We start from the raw sequence: 25505 nt of genomic DNA, 5'->3' as shown, positions 1-25505 counted from the left end.
ACTCATTCTCCCAAAACAACATTTCCTGGGGTTTCCTGGGAAGACGGGCTAACTGTTAACCCAATGGAAAGATAGAATGCAGTTGTGTCCGGGTTTTTTTTTTTTTTTTTGCTTTGTGCTTTATATACCCCCTTATTTGTCAATATTTAAAATATATATATTGTCCAGGGCACCAACAATACAACCAGAATCTTGTGCACAGAGGCAGTGAGCATTGATTTAAGGAAGGTATGTTACCTGTATCGTTTCTGTTTCATGTAAACCACCCTGAGCCTTTGGGGAGGGTGGTATATAAATATAAATAAATAAATAAATAGAAAATAAATATAAATAAATAAATAGAAAGATGGAGGGGCTCTTCTACACCCGCCATATAATGCTGTTTTTAACCACTTTGGCGGCTCTCTTCAAGTGAAAGAAGATTTTTGTCTTGGCCCTTCCTGACCCAGTGAACGGCGGAGAGGACGGAGAATCGTTAGCTAACCCAGCTCTCCTCGGCTGTGCTGCGTGTTAAAAGGAGCACACCGCCTCAGCCTGCTTAGGGACCCTCGGCCTCTCCGAGGCAGAAGGACACCTGAAAAGACGGACAGACCTTGTGGCAGGGAAGGCGCTCTCGGGAGTCCCTGCTCCTTCAGAACAGGAGTCCATCTGTCCTTCTGTATGAAATTGCTCCGCTCTCCAAGATGGGAGGACAGAGGGACACAGGGTCTCATGGGCAGAAAAGAGCCCGGCTCCAGGGGCACCTTGGGCCAGGGAAGGAGCTTTTCTGAGACACGTCTTCAGGTTCCCTCTGTCCTGTCTTGGAGAGGGCAGCGATCCCATGGATAAGGACAGAGGGTGTCCCGTTCCAGATGCATCTGCAGAAGGGAGCAGGGACCGCTGAATGCTCCTCCCGGGCCACAAATCTTGCTGATCTTTCAGGTGCTCTTTTTCTGGCTCTTTTTCTACCCCGCTTCGCTTCGCCTAGCAAGAAACGCCTTTGGCTTTGGGGGCCCTCCAAGCGGAGTCCCTCTGCGTAGGCTCGCATTGCAAAAGGATAGGTCCGATTGCCCTGCCCCAGTTGGGGAGATTTGGGGATGCAGCGCAGAGAGGCCAGGGACGGGAGATTATCGCCCCAAAGAACGGATTCTGAGGCTTGTCTCCCCCTTTATCCCCTTCTCCGGCGCCCTGAAACATGCCAAACACCCCAAGGGTCAAGAGGGGTGCATTCGAGTCCCCTAAGGGTGCCTCGCCTGGAGAATCTGGCGTGAGGACCCCCCAGGCAGGATCACCTTCTACAGGTGAAGCAAGTCAGGGACCCCGTGGAAGCCCCGCGAAGGGCTGGTCTGGGCGGAAGGTTTCCTGGGCATGGCAGAAGTGTGCCCCCAAATTCGGACTTTGCACGGGGAGCGCTGGAGGAGGCGCAGCGTCCGAGCGGACCTCTTGCAGCGCAGGTCCAACTCAGGACTTGGACACATCCGAGTGAGCGACAGTCTCCAAGGAGCGGCCCCAGGCGCACCCAGACACGGGATCCCGTGGGAATTCAGCCGGCGCCCGCCTATCCAGCCTCTGCCAGGGGTCTCCTCCGGGGTGGGGGGAGACCAGGGAAGGGGCGGGGACGCCCGCGGCCCCCTCTCCCCCCTCCCCCGCGCCCCATTGTTCCCCCCTCGCCCAATCCGCGCTCTCCTTCTCCCCGGCGGCCAATCGTCTCCGGAGGCTGCCGCGGGCGCTCGGTGACGTCACCCCCCGCTTGCCCTCCTCCCCCCCAGGCGGGGAGGGGGCGGCGCCGGGCGAGGCGACGTCACGCCGCGTAGAGCCCCGCCCCGCCCCCTGCTGGAGTGGCCCCGGCGCGCGTGCCCAAGCGGGCGGCAGAAGGCAGCGGGGCCGGGCAGCGGTCGGATGCCTCCCCGTGGCCGCCCCGCATGGTGGACCTGCTGTGCGCGCAGCCTCTCCGGGGGGCTATGGGGGAGCCGCCCAAAAGTAAGTCCCCCCCCCCCGCTGCGCTGCGCTGCTTCTTGGCCAGGGAGGCGCTGGGCACAGGCTGCGCGCAAAGGATCGCGCCCGGGGGCATCTGGCTTTTTGGGCAAGGGGGCATCTCGCATTGCAGGGCTGGCCTCTATTGGGGGGGGGGTCTTCTCTCTCTCTCTGTCTGTCTCCGGCCTGGGGGGCTGAGAAAGCTGCCCAGGGAGTGCCCGGCGCTTCCCCCGCAGTGGAGGGCGAGCTCTGGCCAAGTGCGCCAGCGCCGATCTGCTCCGCAGGGGTGGCTTTCCTGGAGGGATCATTCTTCTTCTTCTTCTTCCAAGGAGCCCGCTGGCTGCCTGGCTGTCTGGCTTTGGGGGGTGGGGGGTGCTATGCGGGAAGCCCCCCGGCTGGCTCGGGCGCCGGCGCGTCTCCGTGCCCGGCTGAGCGTCCTGCGCCTTCTTCCCCCCCCCCCTCCCTGCAGAGAAGGCCGGCCTCGCCATGTGTGTGGGCTGCGGGAGCGAGATCCACGACCAGTACATCCTGCGCGTGTCGCCGGACCTGGAGTGGCACGCGGCGTGCCTGAAGTGCGCCGACTGCAGCCAGTACCTGGACGAGAACTGCACCTGCTTCGTCCGCGATGGCAAGACCTACTGCAAAAGGGACTATATCAGGTGAGCCGAACCCACCTCTCCCACCTCCCTTCGTTTTCCTCTCCCAAATCTGGGGTGTTTTCTGCAAGGGCAGGAGGTGGGGGACGGAGAGGGTGAGGGGGGCCTGGGGGGGACATGGCTTTGTCTGCCCTTTGAAGCCCCCTGCCCCCAAAATCGCCCCTCTCCGCTTTCCCTTCTTGTGTGAACCGGGGATCCCAATTCGAAACCTTTGGAGATTTTGGACATGGTTCATCCGGAACGGGGCTTTTTCTCGGAAAAAGGGGCGCAGGGTTTTAAAATATTTCGATAGCTGCTGGTCGGGCTTCCCGTCTCCTGCTTCGAATGTCCGGAGAGGAGAGGGGCGGCCGAGGAATCAAAATCGAATCAGTGCAGAAAGAATTTGCAAAGAAAGATTCCCCCCAGCGGATCTTAAAAGTTGACGGCCTCTACGGAGGAAACCCCCCCTCCCCCCAAGCATTTCTCTCCTTCTCGAGGGCGGGTGGCCACGCTTCCTCGCGAGTAAACCCCCCTGCGGCTTCCAAAACTGGCCTCCCCGAAAATATTTCCTCCTCCTTGTTTTCTTTCTGGCTGTTGCCGACTGTGGGTTTCTGTGGAAATCTGGTGAGGTTCGCTTCCAAGGAATCGGACTGCATGCAGTAGGCCATCCCATAATACTCTGGAATTCTTGGGGTTCCTATTCTGAAACTCTGCAGGACTCCAATATAAATATCTATTTATTAAGGAGCCGTCTTGGTGTCATGGTTAGGGCCAAGACTTCTGATCTGCCCGACCTCGGGCTAGTCCCTGTCCTGATAGTGCTGTTCTCGCAGAGCATTTCTCTCAGAGCTCTCTGAGCCCCACTGGCATGTTGTGCGGAGAGGAAAGGGAGGGCGATTGTCAGCCGCTTTGAGGTACCTTCGGGTAGAGAAAAGCGAGGTATAAAAACCAATTCTTCTTATTTTATTTATGTATGTTTCATTTTATTAATTTATGTTTCTTGACTGGGTCGCCTCTGGCTGGCGTACAACAATTTCAAATTCACGACTTGTGCAATCAAACGATAAAATCCAGGGAATTAAAAGTATGTCACGCATGCTGGACTCTTATGTCGATTTTTCCCTGCGGCTGCCGTAGGGAAATATTCACATTATATGGAGAACAGCCCACAGGAGGTTTATATCTTTTGTTAGACCCTGGCCCACCTTTGGAGCAAGCACTGAGAATAGGGCATAGGGAAGGCAAAATTGCAATAATACCCACAACAAGAGTTTTGACTCTCCCGAGACGGCACCCTAAAACACTCACAGGTCCCAAATCTGACTGTAATAATTCTCTCCACGCTGTACTACCCTGCAAGGGAAGATAGGAAAACAGTATTAATGTAAAGCAGGAAAAGTGCACATTGATAATTCTCTCTCTCTCTCTCTCTCTCTCTTTCTTAATTCCCTTCCTTCCTTTAATATACATTTTATTTTAGATAATGCACTTTCCATGTGCTTGTGGCCGCCCCGATTTTCCTGCGCAAAACAGGGAAATACCTTTCGAAAGACGGATTATAGTCTACCTCTCCAGCTTTGGGGACCGTTCCCTGTGCAACAATTAATGCATTTTTGTTGCGTGGGGCCAATAGATTCCCCTGTCCTGCGCAGGGGAATCCAGCTGCAAAAAGACGGGCTGCAAATGCATTCTCCGCCATGTGCAAAATGAACTCTTGTTCCCCGGGAGCGATCCTGGGACGGCAGGGCACGCGGTTGCCGGTTGAGGGCCACTCTCCAGGGGGTGGAGGGTCTCCGGGCGTGGAGGAAGGGAGGGGGCTGCCCTGCGGCTGTCTCTGCCTCCTTCCCTCTCTCACGGCCGCCCTCCTTGCCCGCAGGCTCTTCGGCGTGAAGTGCGCCCAGTGCGCGGCGGGCTTCCGCAGCAGCGACCTGGTGATGCGCGCCCGCGACCACGTCTACCACCTGGAGTGCTTCCGCTGCGCCGTCTGCAGCCGCCAGCTCCTGCCCGGCGACGAGTTCTCGCTGCGCGACCACCAGCTCCTCTGCCGCGCCGACCACGGCCTCCTCCTCGACCGCGCCGCCGCCGACAGCCCCCCACGCAGCCCCGGACAGACGCCCGCCAACAGGCAGGCCCTCCAGCTAACAGGTAGACCCACCACCCCGCAGGCCTCCTCCTTCTCCCCTTGCTCTGGTTTTCCTTCCCCCCCTTCGTCTCTCTCTCTCTCCTTTTCTTCTTCTCTTTTGCTAGTTCTTTCTTTCTCTCTCCCATTCTCTCTATAGTCTACTTTTTCCTTCCTTCCTTCCTTCCTTCCTTCCTTCCTTCCTTCCTTCCTTCCTTCCTTCCTTCCTTCCTTCCTTCCTTCCTTCCTTCCTTCCTTCCTTCCTTCCTTCCTTCCTTCCTCCTTTTCCTCTCCACCTCTTTTTCTTTCCCTCCCATTGTCTCTCTCCATCTTCCCCATTTCTTCTTCTCCTCTCTTGCTTTCTCTCTCTCCTTCTCTATTTTTATTTTCTCTCTCCATCTTTTCCCTCTTCTCTCTTTCTTTCTTTCTCTCCTCCTCCCGCCCTCCCTTTCTCCATCTTTCTCTTCCTTCCTTTCTCCCCCCCCCCCCCGTCCTCCGGGACCATATTTGGGGTCTCCGCCTTCGAAGCAGCGGTGGGCATTTTTCGGTGGCCGGGTTGCCTTCCCTTCGGAGCCAGGCCTCTCTCAGCCCTGCTGGAGTTTTGTTTGCAGCAGCTTCTTGGGGAATGTTGGACCCAAATCCTGTTCCCCTTTCCCCGTTTCTGAAAAAGAGGCCTGCAGGCATTCCAAGGATTTTGTCTCAAGCTGGATTGCAATAGGGTCGCTTGTATGATTTCTGGTAGCAGTTAAAAGACCTCTTTTTATGATAGTAGTGGGGAGAGCTTCCCATATCATGCAGGATTCCTCCCTCTGCCTTCTAGGCTGCACAGAATAGACGATTCAGAGGGCCTGAAACTCTGTCCTTTCCCTTCCTGCACCCCCCTTTCCCTTTTAAAGCAAGCCCCCAGCCTCTCTAAAATGGTGCACAGAACAACCACAGAGCCCTGGAGCTGAATCAGAAGCACAGAAAGAAATCCCTGGTTCAGTTCAGAAATGCAGTGTTTTAATTCTGCGTGTGCCTGTTTTCAGCCACGCATGGCCTGTGCTCCTGTTCCAAATGCTCCTCGACAACAACAACCACAAAATTAAACAGAGCTATTTAGTTTCTCACGAGAACATCAGAACAAGAGCCCTGGTGGATCATCCAGTCCAGCCTCCCCCGTCTCACCCAGGGGCCAGCCAGTTCCTCTGCAGGGCAGAAGAGAAGCAGAGGCCTCCCCTTGGCTCTGGGATCCAGTGCCCCTGAACATGGAGGCTCCCCTCGGCCACCGTGGCCGGCAGCTGCGGATAGACCTCCCCTCCACGAATCGCTCTAACCCCCTGTCCTCCCTCCCTCCCTGCGGCAGATTCGGGGCCCGGGCGGCAGCCCTCCCTGCGCCCCCACGTGCACAAGGCGGCGGAGAAGACGACCCGGGTGCGGACGGTGCTGAACGAGAAGCAACTGCACACGCTGCGCACCTGCTACGCGGCCAACCCGCGGCCGGACGCCCTCATGAAGGAGCAGCTGGTGGAGATGACCGGCCTGAGCCCGCGCGTCATCCGCGTCTGGTTCCAGAACAAGCGCTGCAAGGACAAGAAGAAGTCCATCCTCATGAAGCAGCTGCAGCAGCAGCAGCACAGCGACAAGGCGGTGAGCGGACCCCCCCCTCCCTCCCTCCCTCCCTCCCCCCCTCCCAGCAGCCCCTTCCCCACTGGCTTTTGGGTGCGCCACCCTTGCGCTTCTCCTGTGCTGGGGTGGGCTGTGACAGGTGGGTCCATGCAAGGGAGGCAGGCGGCCATGGGGGGCTGGGGGGACTGTGGATTTGTCTGGTTTTGGTCTTTATCTTCTGGGTGTTGTCGTCCGCCTTTCTCGCCGGGGCCGGGGGAAGGAGAAATGAGGCAATGCGATGGAATCTGCGATCTTGAGGGGAGAGAGGGGGGAGGACATTGGTTTCGCGTCTGTCGATTGATTGGCGTTTGTTTACTTGTATTTCTTAATTTTTTTTATTGATGTTGTCACCCGTCTTTCTCACTGGGACTTAAGGCGGATTCTGAAGTGTGTCTGCACCGAGGTTTGGGCTGCAGAAGGAGTCAGAGTGCAATTTTTTTTTGGGGGGGGGGGGGAAATCCAGTCCCCAGCCCAAATTGGGTGTGTTGTGTGTTTAAAACCATTGACCTTGGCTGTAGTCCGTCTTTCTCAAGGGAGGGATTCAAGGGAGGGAGCCTCAGTCCGGTCCAGAGGATGGGTCTGTGCAAGGAACTGTGCGCGGATTTGGGGTGCAGAAATCTGACATCTTTTAAAAAAGGAAGAAGATTTGAAGCAAGGCATCCATATTAATCGGCTATGGTGTGCCTTCCCCTCCTCCCCATTTTTGCCCCCTTGGTCTGAAGCGGCAGAACCAAAATCTGAGTCCAGGGGCACGTCCAAGACCGGAAGCGCAGAAAAGCTGCTACCCCCGAATTAAACTTGGTTGGTCTCAGAGGGGTCAGAGAATTTTGCATTTGCAATCCGAGTCCGCCTTCCTCCCAGGTCTGGAGGCGGATTCCCCCAAGGCAGTGATTGCAAATTACAGACAAACAATGCCCTGAAATTGTAGAAGTCCCGAACCAACCAGAAATCCGGGGGTGAGTGGGAGGCATCCCCCCCAAAAAACCCCCCAGAACAGAAGCGATTTATATGCATTAGCCTGGGACCTTCTGACCCCACCCCACCTCCCTGTGAAAAGGCTTTGGGGTCCACGATGATTACAGTTTTTCTCACTCGAAAGCATATCAGCCTCTACAGAAGCAAGGACCAAACTGCTCTTCTCCCTCCTGGTGATCTAGCCCCCCCCCCCCCAATTCTGGCTCTTATAGGGAATGCTGCCTATCAAGGGTAACTTGCATTCATTCCAGGGATGGACAGTTTGCCATAGAAACCTGCATGGTGGTGCTGGGGGGGGGTGTTTGCAATGTATTTTTGAGCTCCCGCCTCTCCCAAGCGTCACGAGCCCCCCAGTCCTGCATTTAATCCTTGGGGAAGAAAACCAAGATTTGGTATTGCCTTACAAGCTATCCTGCCTCCCCCCCCCCCAAAAAAAAATACTTTCCCAGGTCTCTAGAATCTGTTTTCGATTCTGGGATCTATTTTTAGCACCCTTAAATTTTTTTTTTTTGAGGGGGAAACCTTGGGCATGTTGTAGGTGCCCGGTTCATAAGTAACCATTCTGGATTTCGTTATGGGGAAAACTGGATGTATTTTGAAAAGGTTTTGAACGGGAGTTGTGGGTGGAACAGCCCCTTCCCTTCCAGTTCTGCAGGGACAAGTTTCTCTTGTGTTGACAAAAAAAAAAGAAAAAAGAATTGTTTGGTTTAAAATCAAATCGGGAAAGCTCCGCCGGTTTCATTTAAAATTTTGAGTTAAAAAGACAATATGCATGAATATGTACTTTCAAGAATGCTTGGGAAGAGCTCTGGTCATAAGATCTGGGAAAGGCGCTCTAAATGGGCTTAAAATTTGCACAAAATCCATCTCGAAAGATAGGAGAAGCAGGACTTTTCGGCCAGCTGCGTTCTGGGCTTTGTTGCCTTGTCTCCTTGCAAGATTCTCTGCTGTTAGGATATTTGAATTTGAATGGCTGAAGGCTATTTCTGCCTCTTTCGTTTTGTGCTTTCTTGTAAGCCTGCGCTGCGATCCGGGGCATGTCTACCTGGGAGTAAATGCCACTGAGCAAGCAGAACTTACTTCCGAGTAAACGCGCAGAGACTTCACACTGTTAAGCGCCTGCCGAATAAGACAGCCTGGAAACCTCTTTCTCATTTTAATTTCCTTCCTCCTTGAGATAGGCGGGAGGGGGGGTGGATCGGGGCCCCTCTGAGCAAACGCACACGGCTTTATGAGTCCCAAAGATGTGCAGGATTACGAGCTGTTTAAAAAATGCAATCGCTGAGCCCGGGTTAAGAACGATTCTGGAGAGAGGGGAAGTGAGAGAGAGAGAACGAAAATATATTATTTATTTGTGCAGGCTTTTTCGGGAAAGAAGGTTATTGGAGCTGCCGTGCTGTGGGCTGAAATCCTTGAAAGGGGACAGAGAAGAGGTGGGAGAGAAAAAGCTAATTTCGGAGGGAAAGGTAGCCTCTTGGGGAGGGAGGGGGGTCATTGTTACACATCTCTGATTTCTCCATTCATCCAGTGATTTAACTCCCTTCCTTTGACTCTCCCGGGAAAGGGAGGAGGATTAAGGATTTGGTGATTCCTCTCTGGGGGACAGGAGTAGGGCAGTGCCCAGCGTGTATTCGGGCACCAAAATAGGGCAGATTTTGCAGGATCAAGGTGGAATGGGAGCCCCAAAGAGGGCCAAAGCCCAAGGTGCAAAAAACAGCTGAAATTATTCTGTGACTCAGTTGAATTTCTAAACATTCCCTACACCTTCCGCCAGTAGGAAGTCAAATGAAGCCATTGCTGATTTCAGATAGGGCTTCTCTCCTTCCCCCGACTGCTTTGGATTGGGGCCTTTTTTGCTTCTATTAATCCCTGGGTACTTTGGGGTGGGATTCTTCCCCTCCCCTCGAGAGCCAGTATGGTGTAATGATAAAGGGCAGTGGGCTCTTACCCGGAGAACTGTGTGCAGCCGGCTGGGTGTCCCTGGGCCAGTCCCAGTCCTCATAGAGCTGTCCTTGCAGAGCAGTTCTCTTAGAGCTCTCTCAGCTCCACCTACTTCACAGGGTGTCTGCTGTAAGGAGGGGAAGGGAAAGGTGTTTGTAAGTTGCTTTGGGGAGTAAAAACATGGGGTACAAAAAAATCAGCTCTTTTAAGTTTTTGTGTTGGACGCTCTGCCAGGTTTGCTCAAACTGGCTTAGAGAATCCCTTGAGATTTTGGGAGTGGAACAAGGTTTGTCAGGGGATGTAGCTCCAGGTTGGGACATTCCCCAGAGATTTGGATCCTCAGGATCCTGAAGAGGAGGCCAGGGAGCTCAGAGTCCCCCCCCCCCAAGCACCCAATTTCTCCAGGAGAACTGATCTCTACAGTCTGCAGAGAGCTGCAATTCTGAGGGATCTCCAGCTCCCCCCTGGAGGCTGGCATCCCTGGGGAAGGCATGCCTTTCCCAAGCTGACTCACAGCAGAATGTTCAAATGCCAAAAAGACACCAATGAAAACAAAGCAAAGAGAAAGAAAAGCTGACAATTTGTTAAGAAAGGGCTTTCAAAGGGAATTAGATTCATGGGGGGGGGGAGTTTCTCTCGGTGGGTGTTAGCCATGGGGACTAAAGGGAACCTCCAGGTTCAGAGGCAGTCAACCTCTGAATCCCAATGTGTGATGTTTTGGATATGTTCACGCTAGGCAAAGGACCCCCTTAGGTCTGCAGGAAACACAAGGGAGAGGGTTTGGCCGCTCTGCCCTGTTGTTGGCCCTCCAGAGGAACTGGTTGGCCACTGTGTGAGACAGGAGGCTGGACTGGATGGATTTTATGACTGGTCTGATCCAGCAGGGCTATTCTCTTGTTTTTAGAATTAATACATTTAATTCCTAAGTGGTGACCTTTAATCTGGAGAGCCAGGTTCGATTCCCCCACTCCTCCTCCACGTGCAGCCAGCTGGGTGACCCTGACCCCCAGTCACAGTTCTCTCAGAGCTCTCTCAGCTCTGGGTGTCTGTTGTGGGGAGAGGAAGGGAAGGCAATCGTAAACTACTTTGGGACACATGAGGCCAGCTATGCTACTTTGGGCCGGTCACAGGTCTCTCAGAGCTCGCAAGGTGTCTGTTGTGGGGAGAGGTTGGGAAAGGTGTTTGTAAGCCACTCTGAGACTCCTTCAGCTAGGAAAAAGCGGGCTATAATTTTAAAATTACCATTTAAAAATCAATAATTTTAAAATGCTCTTCTTCTATATCTGCCCTAGAAGTAGCTCTTAAGTAACGTAGCTGCTTTCAGCCCAGTCTGCATCACAGGGTGTCTGTTTTGGGGAGAGGAAGGGAAGGTGATTGTCAGCTACTTTGAGACACAGGTGGCCAGCAGGTGACCTTGGGCCAGTCACAGTTCTCTCAGAGCTCTCTCAGCCTCACCTGCCTCGCAGAGGGAGAGGAAGGGACGGTGATTGTTGGCTGCTTTGATACTCCGTCAGGTAGTCAAAATCAGGGAGCAAAACTGCGGCCCTTCCTCTTAGTCTAGGCTTCCTCCAAGAATCAGACATAATTCCTGAAATATGTATCCTGCTTGTTAACAGCTGGTTGTCTTTGCTGACCGTTTCTCTCCCATTCCCCACCGCAGAGCTTGCAGGGCCTAACTGGGACCCCGCTGGTAGCTGGCAGCCCGATCCGCCATGACAGCGCCGTACAAGGCAACGCCGTGGAGGTCCAGACCTACCAGCCCCCCTGGAAAGCACTCAGTGACTTCGCCTTGCAAAGTGAATTGGACCAGCCTGCCTTTCAGCAATTGGTAAGAGACGGGGAAAGCGGGACTCGATCCCTGGGCAGGGGAGAACTGGCCCTCCCATCCCTTTGGCCTGCAACTGTACCCCTTCCTTTTAAAAAAGAGCCACGTCCTTTAAAAACAGCCAGTCGAAAGGACAGACTGAATGGAACGTCCATGGTCAGGGGCAGTCTATCTCTGAATGCCAGCTCCAGGGAGCCAATGGCAGGGCATTGATTACCCCTAATCCACAAGTGCTAAGGCAAATGGGAACACAACCTGGGTCCTTTGGCTGCTCTGCTCCAAGGCAGGCCCCTCCATTCTCGTCTTCACCTGCCGGTTCATGAGAACAAGTGAACAGGTCTAATAGGATTGATTTCGTGCCCTCACCTGTGAAGGAGGACATCTATGGGGACTGTCTTTGCAAGGCAGCTGTGTTGATGTGCCTCAGAGTCCAGCCCAGCAGCCTCTTAGAGACCAACCAGATTTTCAGGGGGTGAGCTCTGTAGAGAACTGTGGTTGACCCAAGGTCACCCAGCTTCCACTTGAAGCCAGCTGGGTGATCTTGGGTCAGTCACAGCTCTCTCAGCCTCACCTCCCTCACAGGGTGTCCGTTGCGGGGAGAGGAAGGGAAGGCGATTGTAAGCTGCTTTGAGACTCACGGGGCCTGCTGGGGGATCTTGGGCCAGTCACAGTTCTCTCCAAGCTCTCAACGCTGCCTACCTCACAGGTAGAGAAAGGGAAGGCAATTGTAAGCCACTTTGAGACTCCTTTAGGTTGTAAAAAAAAAACAGTGTATAAAAAACTTTCTTATCCTCCTCCTTTTTGAGGGACTCTTGTCTCCGCAGATCATGACCAAAATCTGACAGCCTCAGGTTAATTAAGGAGAATTTAGGCTTCATTTGATCCGGGGTCTGCTAGTCTGTGTTTGTCTTGGCTAACCTCACAGCCTCCTGTACCCAGGTGTCGTTGCATTTTGGAAGGAAATTATTTCTGAGTCGGGATGATTGACCAGTCTTGAAAATCGTCACGTTTTGACCTGAAGCCGTGGAATTGGGCCGAGCCGATTCCCACCTCCTGGCCTCCTGTCTGCCAAAATGTAGACGCCGGAATGAAACCTCAAAGGTTTCTTAACTACCTGTTTTCCCGGACAAATGGATTGTTTTGCTTGTTGTTTTGCTTATTGATGGATTGTTTTGCTTATTGATAGTTTTTCGCGGAGGAGATGGTGACAAAATCTATACTCAAAGAATAGCTGTTGCTTCCCCATAGATTTGAGTAGTCTCAAAGTAGGGCAGGGAATCAAGATGGATCTTATTTACCATTCTTTTAAAAGCAGGTAAGATATTGATAAATAATTATTATCCTTATTACTATAATAAGGGACCGCTTGTCCCTTAGTATACTAAAAATCCAGCCAGCACCTGAAACGCAAGGAATAATTTGGGACCAGGTTTGAATACATAATTTTGCCTGGTTTTGAATCAAATTCAAGGTCTTATTCCAGCCGTCCATTTCCCAAATCCTGCTTCATGTTCCAACCCCCCCTTTCCCCTGCCATGCAGATAATTTGCAGGGTGGGGGGCATCTTGCAACGCACAATTAAACCTGACCAGTGACTACAAGAGCCACCGGTATTTTGGGATGCTCTTTAAAGGAAGCAGAGAAGTTCAGTGCCGGCGTTTTTTGAAATTGCGGATTGTCACGGTCAGATATTTGCCTGGGCAATTGGTGTACTGAGCTCTAAGATTGAGCCAGACGTATCTTTGCAGGATTCTGGCTACTCCAAGAGCCAGTCTGGAGTTATTTTCTCAAGGGCCAGAATGACCAAATGTTTCCTGAGCCTGCTGCAAGGACTCTGTGTTAGCCTTCTTCTCCGGGGCACACTAGCTCTGTCAGTAGACCTGGGTGGAAGAAAATAATCCAGATTAGAATCCCTATTTGGCCCCGCAATATCAGGTCACTGTTGCTAAGACGAACCTACTTCCCCCGGACTGTAGTAAGGAGAAAGAGAGGGGAAGTATCTCCTTCCCACACCGTTCTGGCTGCTGGGGGAAGCAGCTGTGAATTTTGTGTGTTGTGTAGAACTAGATGACCCTTGAGGGTCCCTTCCAGATCTGCGATTCTAAGATTCAAATCTGGGGGGGGATTTCTCCCAAACCCAAAATAATCTTATTGGTACCCATGTCTGGAAAGGGCCTTTGACCGCTCCCACCCTGACACCGTTGTCTGTCTTTAAGGTGCAACCAGAATCGGATAGATTTCTTTGTAATATTTCAGCTAGGCCAAGAGTTCTGTTGTTCTTGAAAGACGAACAGCCCATTCTGGAACGATTCCTCCTGTGTTTTGGGTACTTGGGCTGACCCGTCATGTTCTTTAATCTGGGGCAGGGATGCTCTGTCTTCTTGGTGTTTGAGGTGGGTGTGGGGCGACACTGGGAGGTGGACCTCCTGCTGGCACTTCGGTTCCGGCCTCCGTGTGGGACAGCGCCTCAGATGGGACGGACCACTTGCCTGACCCAGTATGGCTTCCCTCCTGTTCTTGCTGGTCTTGGAACCGGATTCCAATCCACCGTATATGCCAGGCAAACCTCGGCCTTAAAACCAGGGAACATCCCACTCCTGAAACCTGCTGGCTGCTGTCTCACAAAGGTGCAATTTCACTCACGGTCTTCATCCCCCGTGGATGATCAATGGATTCGCAGAACTGCCTATCAAGGGCTTACTCGATTGACCATCTCTGCATTTGCCAGCGTCGACTGGCCTAAAACCCTACGCGGTGCAGACTCAGCGCAATGAGGGAGGCTCACAGCAGCTTATATCTTGAGTAAAACTCGGTCGGTCTTCCAGGGGCCGCCGGAGTCAAAATTTTGTTTGGCTGCTTTGAAAGAGCAGCTCTGATCTGTTCCTTGGGAAATGGCTTGTGTTTATGGCTCTAGGCTGGGGATCCAGGCTGCGGATAGGCCGTCCCAGGTTCGGGAACTGGGATAACAGTCGAATATCCCTCTCTACCGCCCCCCCCTCCAATATAATGATTAGAGGGTTATTGGAAATGTGTCCAGTACCCTACTGCGTTAACAGAACAGCAGAGCAGGGCAGAAGAGCAAGCCATGGAGTGAAACACGTCACCCACTCATCAAATGGTGAAAGATGGAGGGCAGCCTTCCAGGATGGCTATCTCTGGACCCCTAACTACTCTGAGGACATGGTTAAGAGGGGGCTTGCCAGACTCCTGAACCTAGCAGGGATGGATCGAGGGGGCTTGCAGTGGAGTAAGCGTCCTGTGCCATTTACTGGGGGCATTTCTTACACCAGGTGATTAGGGGCCTCACAGGCTAGGGGTGGATCTACCTGTTGGCAGAGTCAAAATATGCAAGGGAAATGTGCAGCACCAGTGATTAGCATAACCCTGATCCCTGAAGGACATGGACAATCAGGGTTGCACAGGCAGGCTCTACTTGTTGGCAGAGCTTAAATAAGCAAAGGAGGCGTGATGCACCAGCGGCTGCAAGGACAAAATAGCTAAACGGTTTTGTGAGGGGAGAGAGAGGAGAGAGAGAGCGAGACCTAACTGACTAACTGCTGAGGAGAGGACGCAGTCAGGAGGAGCAGGGAGTCTCCAGCTGAGCCAATCAGGATCCAGGAGGAGATTATGAGAAAAACACCAGGAAGTTCCAAATCTAAATATCACACAGGATATTAGTTCTTGAATCATGCACACTACAGATGGCACCACGGCCGTGATTATAGCCCGTCTCCCTCATTTTTCTCTCTTTGGGTGGCCATGGCAGCCTCACCCCCTTCCCCCTTTGGGCTGGGACCGATGGGCACGATCCACCAGAAGGAAAGGCTTCCTCACCCAGTGAGTCATGGAAACGTTTTTATTCTTATAGCCCGATTCAAGAAATGATTGCATAGCTATAAAATTAGTCAAGGCAATCTAATTGAGGCTTTAAAATTACATCGATCTAGCAGGGCTAGATCTCATGAAGGCCTCGGCCTCTCTGCCCTGTTGCTGGCCCTCCAGAGGAACTGGCTGGCCCCTGGGTGAGACAGAAGGCTGGACTGGAGGGACCCCTGGCCTAACCCAGCAGGGCTCTCCTGATGTCCTTAGGAAGGCCTCGGCCTCTCTGCCCTGTTGCTGGCCCTCCAGAGGAACTGGCTGGCCCCTGGGTGAGACAGAAGGCTGGACTGGAGGGACCCCTGGTCTGACCCAGCAGGGCTCTCCTGATGTCCTTAGGAAGGCCTCGGCCTCTCTGCCCTGTTGCTGGCCCTCCAGAGGAACTGGCTGGCCCCTGTGTGAGGCAGGAGGCTGGGCTAGGTGGACCCCTGGTCTGACCCAGCAGGGCTCTCCTGATGTCCTTAAGAAGGCCTCGGCCTCTCTGCCCTGTTGCTGGCCCTCCAGAGGAACTGGTTGGCCCCTGGGTGAGGCAGGAGGCTGGACTAGATGGACCTTCACTGGTCTGATCCAGAAGGGCTCTTCTTGCATTCTTATGGCATGCTCTGATCAGCAGGGAAATAAATCTTGAAAAAGCGGCCTTATCCAAGCAATGTTATTTTGACCGCCCACTTTCCCTTTGCTTCCCTTCAGGTCTCCTTTTCGGAATCCGGTTCCCTGGGGAACTCCTCCGGCAGCGACGTGACGTCCTTGTCGTCCCAGCTCCCCGATACCCCCAACAGCATGGTTCCCAGCCCAGTGGAGACGTGAAGCCCCCCCACCCCGTCTCCCGCCCCCCCGGACTTGCGCATGCTCTTGCCCCCCTGCATGAGTTCCTGATCTCCGAGCAGAACTCGACTCTTTAAATTATTTACCTTTATTTAAAAACAACAGCTCTCGTCCTTCCCTCACCCGGTTTCGGCTGCAGCCTGTCTTCCACAGCCCACAAGCGGAAAAAAACACAGGGCGATGCTTTCCGAAAGAATCCCACGAAAAGAACCTCTCTGGATTTCTGTTTTTGTTTTTTTTTACTAAGATCAAGCCCTGAATTGTGTAACGGTAGAGCCCCTTCCGTTTTCTTGTGGAAGAGGATGCCTCGTTGAACTGGGATGCATCATCTCAACGTCTCCCTGATAATCTTGTTCATCCCTTGGACATTTTTTTCTCACGAAAATCTGCATTGCTTCCTTCCTTTGGACCTTCGACGCCAGTCATCTGGAGAAATCTTGAACTGCTTTTTGTCGTTTTTATCTTGCTTGGTGGCCTGGGAGGGGGGAATCCTGGATCTGCATGATTGCTGGGGAATTATCCACCGGACTGAGTGTTTCGTCGCCCCCCCCCCCCCGCACCCCCTCCTCTCCCCCTCCTGCCAATGTTAAATTATCTGACCGTTGGAGGAGTGGCGGCTAGAACCTTTGCAGACCAAAAGTAAATTATTGTTATTTATTATTCTCGCGGCAGCAGGTAACGGTGGGATCGAGATTTTGACCTTACTAATAAAAGAACAAATACCTGATCGGAAGCCACCTTATCTGTGAGCCTCACTGCTTGTCAGGAGAGGGGCTGGATCGGGGGGGGGGGGGGGTGGCCAAGGTGGTGCCCACGGCATTTGCTGATTGATACCTTCCCTGGGGCTGGAGGGGGCTGTTGCCCAGGGCAGCCTCTGATTGGCTGTGGGGATGTTTAAAAATGTTGCTTTGACAGCTGTAGTTTCCTTGACAGGGGGATATTCACCGCAGCAATGAAGGTAAGGCAAGTGTATGCAGGAACATATTTTTATAAGATCTTTTCATGTATTTGGTTAGTCTTTGTGGTGCTCCAGGATTCTGGCGCTTTTCTACGGCTAGGTTGTGAAAAGCGATTAACAACGCTACCAAGATGGGCAAATAATAGACAAAAGGGCTTACAAATCCAAGAAAACGTGAGAAAGAATTATGAAGTTTCACAATGCATTGTAAAACCCCCCCCCTTTAAAATCCTGTGCAGTTTTCACAGCTGCCCCATCACTTCCCAAAGGAGTCTCAAAGTGGCTTCCACATGCCTTTCCCTTCCTCTCCCCATAACAGACACCCTATGAGGGAGGTGGGGCTGAGAGAGCTCTGAGAGAACGGGCCCAAGGTTACCCAGCAAGCTGCATGTGTCTCAAAGCTACTTGCAATCGCCTTCCCTTCCTCTCCCCACAACAGACACCCTGTGGGGCAGGCAGGGCTGAGAGAGCTCTGAGAGAACAGGGACGGGCCCAAGGTCACCCGGCTGGCAGCATGCAGAAGAGGAGTGGGGAATCAAACCCAGTTCTCCAGACTGGAGCTGTAGCTCTTAACCAATGCACCACGCTGGCTCTCAACCGCCTGGAAAGATCCCTGCTGTTCCAAGGTGTACACCTGGGGGCTAATCTTACAGTGCCAGGGAGAGATCAAGAGTCCTTTCCATCTAGATTTTAGGGCTCTCGAGAGGTTTTAAGCAAGCCATTTGGGAGGGGGGGGCAGAGAGGGAGAATCCTGCGGCTGGCTGACCCGTTTTACGAAATGCAGCCGTTCCCCCCCCCCTCCATCCGCTGCAGGCCTGCCAATGCAAAGAAATAAATCCTGTTTCGGTTGGCGCCCTTGAACGGCGATCCGGAATTATTAAGCCCAGGTCTGATTTCCTACACTTCTGGGGGAAGTCTCGATGACACCCGGTTTTAAATCATATTGCCCTCCACAACCTCTTGAGGCCAGAAAACCGAATATTTATTTTTAGCACTTCTGTAGGCCTGGGCCATAGAGACGACTGAAGCGGGGGGGGGGGGGGGCGATGCTTTTGGGATTGCAGATTTAGATGGGGCTGCCGGGACAGCCCGTTTTCTCAAGACAACAGGGCCGGATCTTGGAAGCCAAGCTAGGATCGGCCCTGCTTTGTACTTGGGAGACCACAGAGGCGGGGAAGGGCAAACCAGCTCTTGGACTCTGGGTTGGGGGATGCCTGGGGAGATCAGGGGTGGAGCCTAGGTAGGCCGGGTTTGGAGAGGGAAGGGGCTTCAGGGGGGTCTGAGCCCATCTCCGTTGCTTGGACACCCGTCGTAATCCCAAATAATCTCCTGTCGCCACCTGGAGGCCGACAACCCCAGCAATCGTGGCTAGCCGAGAGGGCACAAGGGGCATTCCCTGCCCTGAATGCCAATGCGCCAACCCTTCGAGGTTGCATCTCGCCGGTTATTTTGAAAGCTGAACTACGCATCACGGGGAGAAAAATTCCCTCCACTAATTGTTGTCTTTGAAACTGGTCTCTACATCTGAGTGGGAACTGGGTTGGTCTGAAGCAGTGAAATAAAGTTTTGAGCCGTTGCCAACTTCCAGGCGGGGCCCGTATATCCCCTGGAATTCCAGCTCCTCTCCAGAATACAGAGATCAGTTCCCTTGGAGGAAAGGGCTGCTTGGGAGGGGGGGACTCTGGGGCCTTGCTGATAGGGATGCCAGCCTCCAGGGGGGACCTGGGGATCCCCTGGAATTACCGCTCATCTCCAGACTACGGAGTTCAGCTCCCCTGGAGAAAATGGATACTTTTGGAGAGCTGAATGGGATGGGGGGTGGGGGGGGGTTATGCGCTCACAGGTGCACAGAGGAGAGGGTGGGGCGGCCAGTCCCTTTTCAGTGGACAGAAGGTGGTGGCGTGGCTCCCCCCCCCCCTAAAAAAAAAAGTTTCCCAGCCCTTGCTCCCGGCGAGCGGTCATCTCCAGGCACCCCCTGGAGGTTGGCGCCAGAGTCCCTCCCCCAAAGCGCCCCTGGGCTCCCGCCCGCGCCTGGAGCTCGGCAAGCGCGCCGCTCCCGGAAGTCCGCCGGCCCTTCCTAATTGGGGGCGACCTCGTGCTTCCGGAGCTCCTCGGGCCTGGCGCGCCGCGGCGCTTTTGCGCTTTTGCGCAATCCCCTCCCTCCCTCCTTCCCGCGCCGCTCCGCCGGCGCTGCGCCAATTCCTGGCGGCCCCTGGGAGGGAGGGAGGGAGGGAAGGAGGGGGGGCGGCATCCAGAGGCCCTGCGCGGCCCCCCCTGCGGCCAGGCGGCCCGGCCAGACGGCGGAGGCGGCGCCTTATCGGCCCTGGCATCGCCTGCAAGCGATCCGAGCGCGCACACGGTGAGGGGGAGCGGGCCGGGCCGGGCCGGGGCTCTTCTGCAGAGGGGTCGCTTTGCAGCAGCTCCCGCTTGCTTTTGCGTTTGCATTTGCTTTTGCATTTGCACGAGCCGCCCGGGCCGGGAGTGGCGGCAGATAAATTTAATTAATAGAATAATAGTCGCCGGAGAGGGTCGCTGGAGAGGGTGGCGGTCCGGAGGCGTTTGGGGCGGTTGTCATCCTGCAGGCACACCGTGCGGGTGTCTCAGGCCACGATCCTGCCCTGCGCCCGACTCCCGAGGAGAGGCGCAACTTTGGAGCGTCTCCTTTTGCATTGCTTCCTGCCCACCCGGCGCGTCTTCGAGACGGGCTGGGAGACGCCTGGCGCTGGCAGGGGCTCATGGGCGTTGTAGTCCGTGGACACCTGGAGAGCCACGGTTCGGCCAGCCCTGCCCTAGAGCCCACCCTCCCCAGCAGCCATCCTGTCCAGGAGACCGGATCTCTGTTGTCTGGAGCCTCACTGTAAAAACGAGAGAACTCCAGGTGCCATCTGGAGGTTGGCAGCCATAGCTAGAAATTACTGCTGAGCTCCCAGTGACACAAATAGCTTATTTATTTATATAGAAGAGTTGTTCCCTTTTCCGGGAGAATATGCCCATTTTGGTAGGTGGGTTGCATCCCGACCCAAATCCCCCAGCCTCCACCCTCAAATCGCCAGAGGGAGAGCTAAGGGCAGAGCCTCTGCTTGGCCCACAGAAGGTCCCAGGTTCAATCCCCGGCATCTCCAGTTAAAGGACCAGGCAGGAGGGGATGGGGAAGGCCTTGATCTGGGACCCTGGCTCAGGGGCAGAGCCTCTGCTTGGCAGGCAGAAGGTCCCCGGTTCAATCCCCAGCATCTCCAGTTAAAGGACCAGGCAGGAGGGGATGGGGAAGGCCTTGATCTGGGACCCTGGCTCAGGGGCAGAGCCTCTGCTTGGCAGGCAGAAGGTCCCCGGTTCAATCCCCAGCATCTCCAGTTAAAGGACCAGGCAGGAGGGGATGGGGAAGGCCTTGATCTGGGACCCTGGCTCAGGGGCAGAGCCTCTGCTTGGCAGGCAGGAGGTCCCACGTTCTCAGACCCCTGCAGCGGCTCATGGGAACTGTAGTCTAAAACAATGGAGAACCAATTTGGCCACCCCTCCTTTAGAGCATGGAGTTACATCTGCCTCCCCAAAGGCCACTCCCCCCCAAAAATCTCCAGGACCCCTAGATTTGGAATTTGATCACAGGTCTCCCAGGTTCTAGTATGACACTTTTTAAGCATGTACCACACTGGCTCTCGTGGTCCTTGGACCATCTGGACTCAGCAAATACATTGCCTCTGGACATGTGCAGAGTATGTTTCTCCTACCGTTGCATCTGCAAAGTCTCCCATCACTCGCATTATTAGACTTTTGAGTGAAGACAGTGCAGCTTCCAGGATGCAGCCCGCTGGGTGGCCTTGGGCCAGTCAGAGCTCTCTTAGAGCTGTTCTCGCAGAGCAGTTCTCTCAGAGCTCTCAGCCCCACTTTCCTCCACCGTGTCTCTTGCGGGGAGAGGAAGGGGATTGTAAGCCGCTTTGGGGCTCCTCCCGGAAGTGAAAAACGCAGCCTGCAAAAAACCCAGGCTCTTCTTTGGCTCTGCTTGTTCTCTCCTGCTCAAGGACAGCGAGAGAGATAAATCCCTGCCTGTCTTTTTTGTCTGATGGGCACCAGAACCAGTAGTCGGATCAGGTATTTTGGGCGGCCCATCATGAAGGCGCCCGTCCCTCGGACACAATTCATAATTCATTGGGGAGACAAAGGGAATTCGCTGTGCATTCAAAATCTCCCGCTCTGTGTTTTTCCACTTTGGTGTCTTGCTGGCTTGTCCTGAACGCAGGAAGGTTTATGTCTGGTGCCGTGAACTGAGTCAGGGGTGGCTGGACATTGACCAGCGAGACCCATGTTCAGATCTCTACTCAGGGTAGCTACTTCCTCTGAGCCTATTCTACCTTGCAGGGTTGTTGTGAAGATAAAGTGTATATGTGGGTGGGGATTGTGTACAGGGTCCTGGAGAGAGGGGATCAAAACACCACAGGCTTTGCTCCCGCCCTCCCAAACTGGCTAGTACGTCCTACAAGCAAATCTGGACCGAGTTTATGGGTGCTCCCACCCTGTGCCGGGATAAGGCAGGCACCCCCAAATTGCCCATCTCTTCCCCACCCCTGGGCAGTTCTCTTGGGCTCCTTCCCTGGAAACGTTTCCTTTCAATCCGTGTCTTGATTTCCAGGGAGGCCGAATTATTAGTGGCTTTCTAGATCGCGTTACTTAAGACATAGTCTTGTGGGATTTATGCGTCGGCAGAGGGTGGCTGCTGTTGGGGGAGAGCTGGCGTCCGAAAAAACCGAGGGTGCAGGGAGGCCGAGCCACTTTTTAAAAAGTATCTTTAATCGTAGCCTTCCTCCACGGGTGGGGCGGGCAGGCTTGTGGTGTTCTGTGCCCGCGACAACCTTACGAGGCGGGTCGAGAAACGGGTGTATGTAGCCCTGGATGTTATATTCTGCTTCTGAAGTCAACAACAGAATCCCCCCTCCTTTGTTTTTCAGTGAGAGTTGCCAATCCAGGCGTCGGCGAGCGCAGGAATGCTTCGAGGGCCGAAGGAAACCTCCGTTGCACTGAGTCTTCCAAGTGTAAGCCAGGTCCGTCCTTCCTGTGTCATCCCAGCTTCTCTTCAAAGGACGGCCTTTCAGTTTTGCTGCAGAGCAGGGGTGGCCAGACTGTCGCTCTCCAGAGGCCAGTGGACTACAATTCCCATGAGCCCCTGCCAGGAACCACGGTAGCCCACTGACCTCTGGAGAGACACAGTTCTGGCCACCCCTGCTGGATAGAGAGCCTAGATAGCATGTTAGGGTGTCCTGTGCCACTGCTGGCTTAATCTGGAAGCAACACAGGTGCCAGGACAGTGCTGAGATGCCAGGCCTTCCTCCCCAGAGCTGCTGATGCCCCTGGCATCAAAGGGGCCAGGAGCCTCCCCCCCTTCCCACCATTGGCATCCGTGGGAATTTTCAATTCCCCCCATGTAGGCAAGCTTTAGGAGTGGTCAGTGCTGGGGGAGTGGTCTGGGGCCTCACTTAGCTGCATAGCTGGAGGCGGAGTGGCCAGTTCAAGTTTTTCCTTCCTCCAAAGAAGAATCCACACGTGGAACTCCCTGCCACAGGACGTGGAGAAGCCTGCAAGCAGAGACAACATCCAAGAGGGGACTGGAATCGCACCTGGAGCAGAGGTCCCTCAAGGGCCGTTAGCCGGAAGATAGAGAGAGGACGCCAGGGGCAGGGATGTTCTGTCTTCTTGGGGCTTGGGAGGGATTCTGGAGGCCTGGCCCTGCTTGGGGCACTCCAGAAACCCTCCCACGCAAGCAGATTTTGGCCACTGTGTGTTTTGACCGGGAGGGGCCATTGCCCTGATCCAGCGTGGCTTCTCTTCTCTTCTCTGGATGCGGAAACACCTCTTATGCCACGCTCTGGAGGGTGAAAGGCACAAGGCAGCCCCAGCGCTGATGGGAAGGTAACTCTGAGGCAGGGAGGTTTCGGGCAGGTGGCGGGGGTGGCTTGTGGGGTACAGGACAGGTGGGCGGGGGGTGAGGGCTGGGTCTTTCTCCTTCAGCAGGGCAAGGTGGGCCACAGCAGAGACCCGGCCAGCGGACGCCAGGCCCAGGTAAGAGGAGAACGGAGCCCGACCGCCCGGCTCCCCTCAGTGGCGGTCGGTCGCTCCGTCCCCCCGCTGCCCTGGGCGTGCCCGAAGCCGCCCCATTGTCCCGGGGCCGTCGGGGTCGCCGCGTTGCGTCCCGTCTGCGGCAGCCTCCCCCGCACGCCCCCCCGCCCCCGGCCCACTCCCGGGAGACCCCCGAGGGGACGTGGCCGCAACAGAGTCGCCTGGGTAAAGGCGGCCTCCTCCGAGCCGGGCTCTCCCGGGCACCTCCGGTCTCCTGCCGCCGGCCCCGGAGGCCAAGAGGTCAGTGAGAGTGGCGGGCGGGGGCAGAGTGGGCACCAGGCTTCCTGCTGCTTGGGCCGGGTCCTGTGCTCTGGCTCAGGTGGTAGGAAGCCTGGTGCCCACTCTGCCCCTGCCCGCCACTCTCACTGAACTCTTGGCCTCCGGGGCCGGCGGCAGGAGACCGGAGGTGCCCGGGAGAGCCCGGCTCGGAGGAGGCCGCCTTTACCCAGGCGACTCTGTTGCGGCCACGTCCCCTCGGGGGTCTCCCGGGAGTGGGCCGGGGGCGGGGGGGCGTGCGGGGGAGGCTGCCGCAGACGGGACGCAACGCGGCGACCCCGACGGCCCCGGGACAATGGGGCGGCTTCGGGCACGGCTCGGGCAGCAGGGGGGGGACGGAGCGTGTGGCAACAGACTCTAACACACTTTATCAGTTTTGGAAATGTGCGAGTCACAGAGTGTTTTTTTTTTTTGCCCGGGGTTTATTGTTTTTACCCCGGGCTGTTTTTTTTTTTTAACCCCATCTCGCTCATGGGGCGGCCTTGCAGACAAGTGAAAGGACACAAACCGAATAAGTTAACTTTATTACAGTTTCCGTGGAATGGACCGAGCAGGCTAAGCCAAAAGGGCCTAAATCCTCCTGTACAATCTAGTGTGCCGATTCCCTTCGGGATCCCTGTGGATCCGGCCCACCCTCTAGCTTTAAGACTCACCTAACATCAAATCTGTTAATGCAAAACAACAATAACAGGGAAAACAAAACAGAACAGAACTTTCCAAAATGACAACACTGGAGTTTTAAATATGTACACTTCTTAGGAACACAAATAGTGCAAATTATTATATTATATATATCTGTAACAATATATATCTACAGTATATGCATTTGGAGTATAAACAGGATTTTCAGAACAGGCCCCTAAGGGGTGTAAGAAATCTGCATAACACTTTACAAAGATCGACGCTTACAAAATAACAACCCACCCCACACTCATTTCCTCTCTTTCTTCAAGAAGAACTGCCGGGCTTCTTCCCACGTCTGCAGAGGGAACCGGTTGGCGAGCTCGAGGTAATCCTGGGGGCTGAAGATCTTTTCTGTCCCGCGAAGACGACCAGGAGGAGGAAGCGGAGACAACCCGAAGGATTTTGGCGAGAAATGAAACGAACAAACAAACAAAAAAAACACATTAGCAGAAATGCCCAAGTGCTGAAAATGCATTTCGCATCCTCTACATTCTTCCCCCTTCCTGATGTCGTTGTCCCACAAAACACTGTATTATGTTTGCCCTGGGTGTGTGTGTGTATGTGTGTGTGTTTCGAGCACTTTTAATAATAAACAGAGGCCAAACTCTTCATGTGTTCAGTTGTGTTCCACAAAGACTGTTGGTTTTCCTGTAGAAACAATTCTGCCCGGTCGCCCGGCATAAAGGCAGACCCCCCCAATTGCCACTTCCCCAAAAAACGTCCCGAGAATAAAACCTACCTTGATGGAGAATAAAACCCACTTAGGCTGCATTCACACATACATCGATGGACATTTCGTTTGCACCTTGCCGCCGTCTCTCCAACCCAAAGTGGCTGGACTCTGCCCTCCAGTTTAAGCTTCGCAACAACCCTGTGAGGTAGGCTGCGGTGAGAGTCTGTGACCAAGCCCTGGGGCACCCCGTGGGCTTCCATAGCAAAGCAAAGGATTCTAAATGTGTCTCCCCAAAAACCACACAGCTCACTTGCAATTCGTCAACTGTAGTTGTGTGTAACCGCATTTAACAGGCACCGGTTAAGAGTGGTGACCTGTAATCTGGGGAATCAAACTTAGTGGGTTTTCAAGGTGCCCCAGGACTCGAATTATGTTCTGCTGCTTCAGGCCAACGTGGTGGCCCCCCCTGTATCTAGGCCTCTGATGGTTACTGAAGCCAAAAATTATTAAGTCCCTTGAAATGGGAGAAATGGCAATATAAGAACCTCACAAGTAAATCCTGTTTTCTGCTCAGGCCAGCGGGGTGTAGGGGGGTTAAAGGGCGGTGGACTCTAATCTGGAGAACTGGGTTCAATTCCCCACTCTGCACGCAGCCAGCTGGGTGACCTTGGGCCAGTCCCAGTTCTCTTAGGGCCGTTCTTGCAGAGGGTGTCTGTTGTGGGGAGAGGAAGGGAAAAGCTGCTTGGGGCAGTACAAAGCAGAGTACAAAGTACCAAGTCTTCTCTTCTTAATGGTCATGCCTGAATAGCCCTCCACTCAGCCGGTGGGCTTGCACCAAGAGGTCTTAACCCAGGAATCACTGACTTGGTACGATCATCCGGTTAGTTGCAACATCCAAATTAGGGGACTGTTACGAACCGAGCTAACGTCCCTCTTCTCTGGCAGCGGGTTGGGAAAAAACAACCCTTCCTCTAAGCATATTCCAACACCAGCCGTTTCCCACGCAAGACGAA

At 54.3% G+C, this 25505-nt stretch overlaps 2 protein-coding genes across 10 annotated transcripts in view; one reads left to right on the top strand and one right to left on the bottom strand.

The window, feature by feature from the left end:
- Positions 1-1827: 1827 nt before the first annotated feature.
- On the top strand, positions 1828-24426 carry ISL2 (ISL LIM homeobox 2). Of its 5 annotated transcripts, none has more exons than XR_013227477.1 (7): positions 1828-1959; positions 2423-2612; positions 4465-4733; positions 6053-6336; positions 10931-11098; positions 21695-21778; positions 24092-24426. XR_013227477.1 is itself a non-coding variant. In XM_077318172.1 (6 exons), exons 1-6 carry the CDS (start codon positions 1902-1904, stop codon positions 15776-15778), a joined length of 1086 nt encoding a protein of 361 aa, XP_077174287.1. In that variant the 5' UTR covers positions 1828-1901; the 3' UTR covers positions 15779-16529. The 5 variants fall into 5 exon arrangements, 1 of the variants encoding a protein (XP_077174287.1); XR_013227478.1 differs by having other exon boundaries at positions 24089-24426; XR_013227475.1 differs by having other exon boundaries at positions 21695-21787.
- Positions 23643-25505, bottom strand: part of SCAPER (S-phase cyclin A associated protein in the ER) — a 121594-nt gene continuing 119731 nt past the window's right edge. For all 5 annotated transcript variants that reach the window (XM_077318168.1, XM_077318169.1, XM_077318166.1 and 2 more), the window contains one exon: positions 23643-24170. In XM_077318168.1, the coding sequence (XP_077174283.1) occupies positions 24067-24170 (104 nt within the window). In that variant the 3' untranslated portion in view covers positions 23643-24066. The remainder of the gene's footprint in view (positions 24171-25505) is intronic.

Source organism: Paroedura picta, chromosome 18 (genome assembly GCF_049243985.1).
Source record: "Paroedura picta isolate Pp20150507F chromosome 18, Ppicta_v3.0, whole genome shotgun sequence".
In the NCBI taxonomy this organism is placed as follows: Eukaryota; Metazoa; Chordata; class Lepidosauria; order Squamata; family Gekkonidae; genus Paroedura; species Paroedura picta.
The sequence above is the reverse complement of the archived record's forward strand: the minus strand, read 5'-3'. Positions and strand labels throughout refer to the sequence as shown.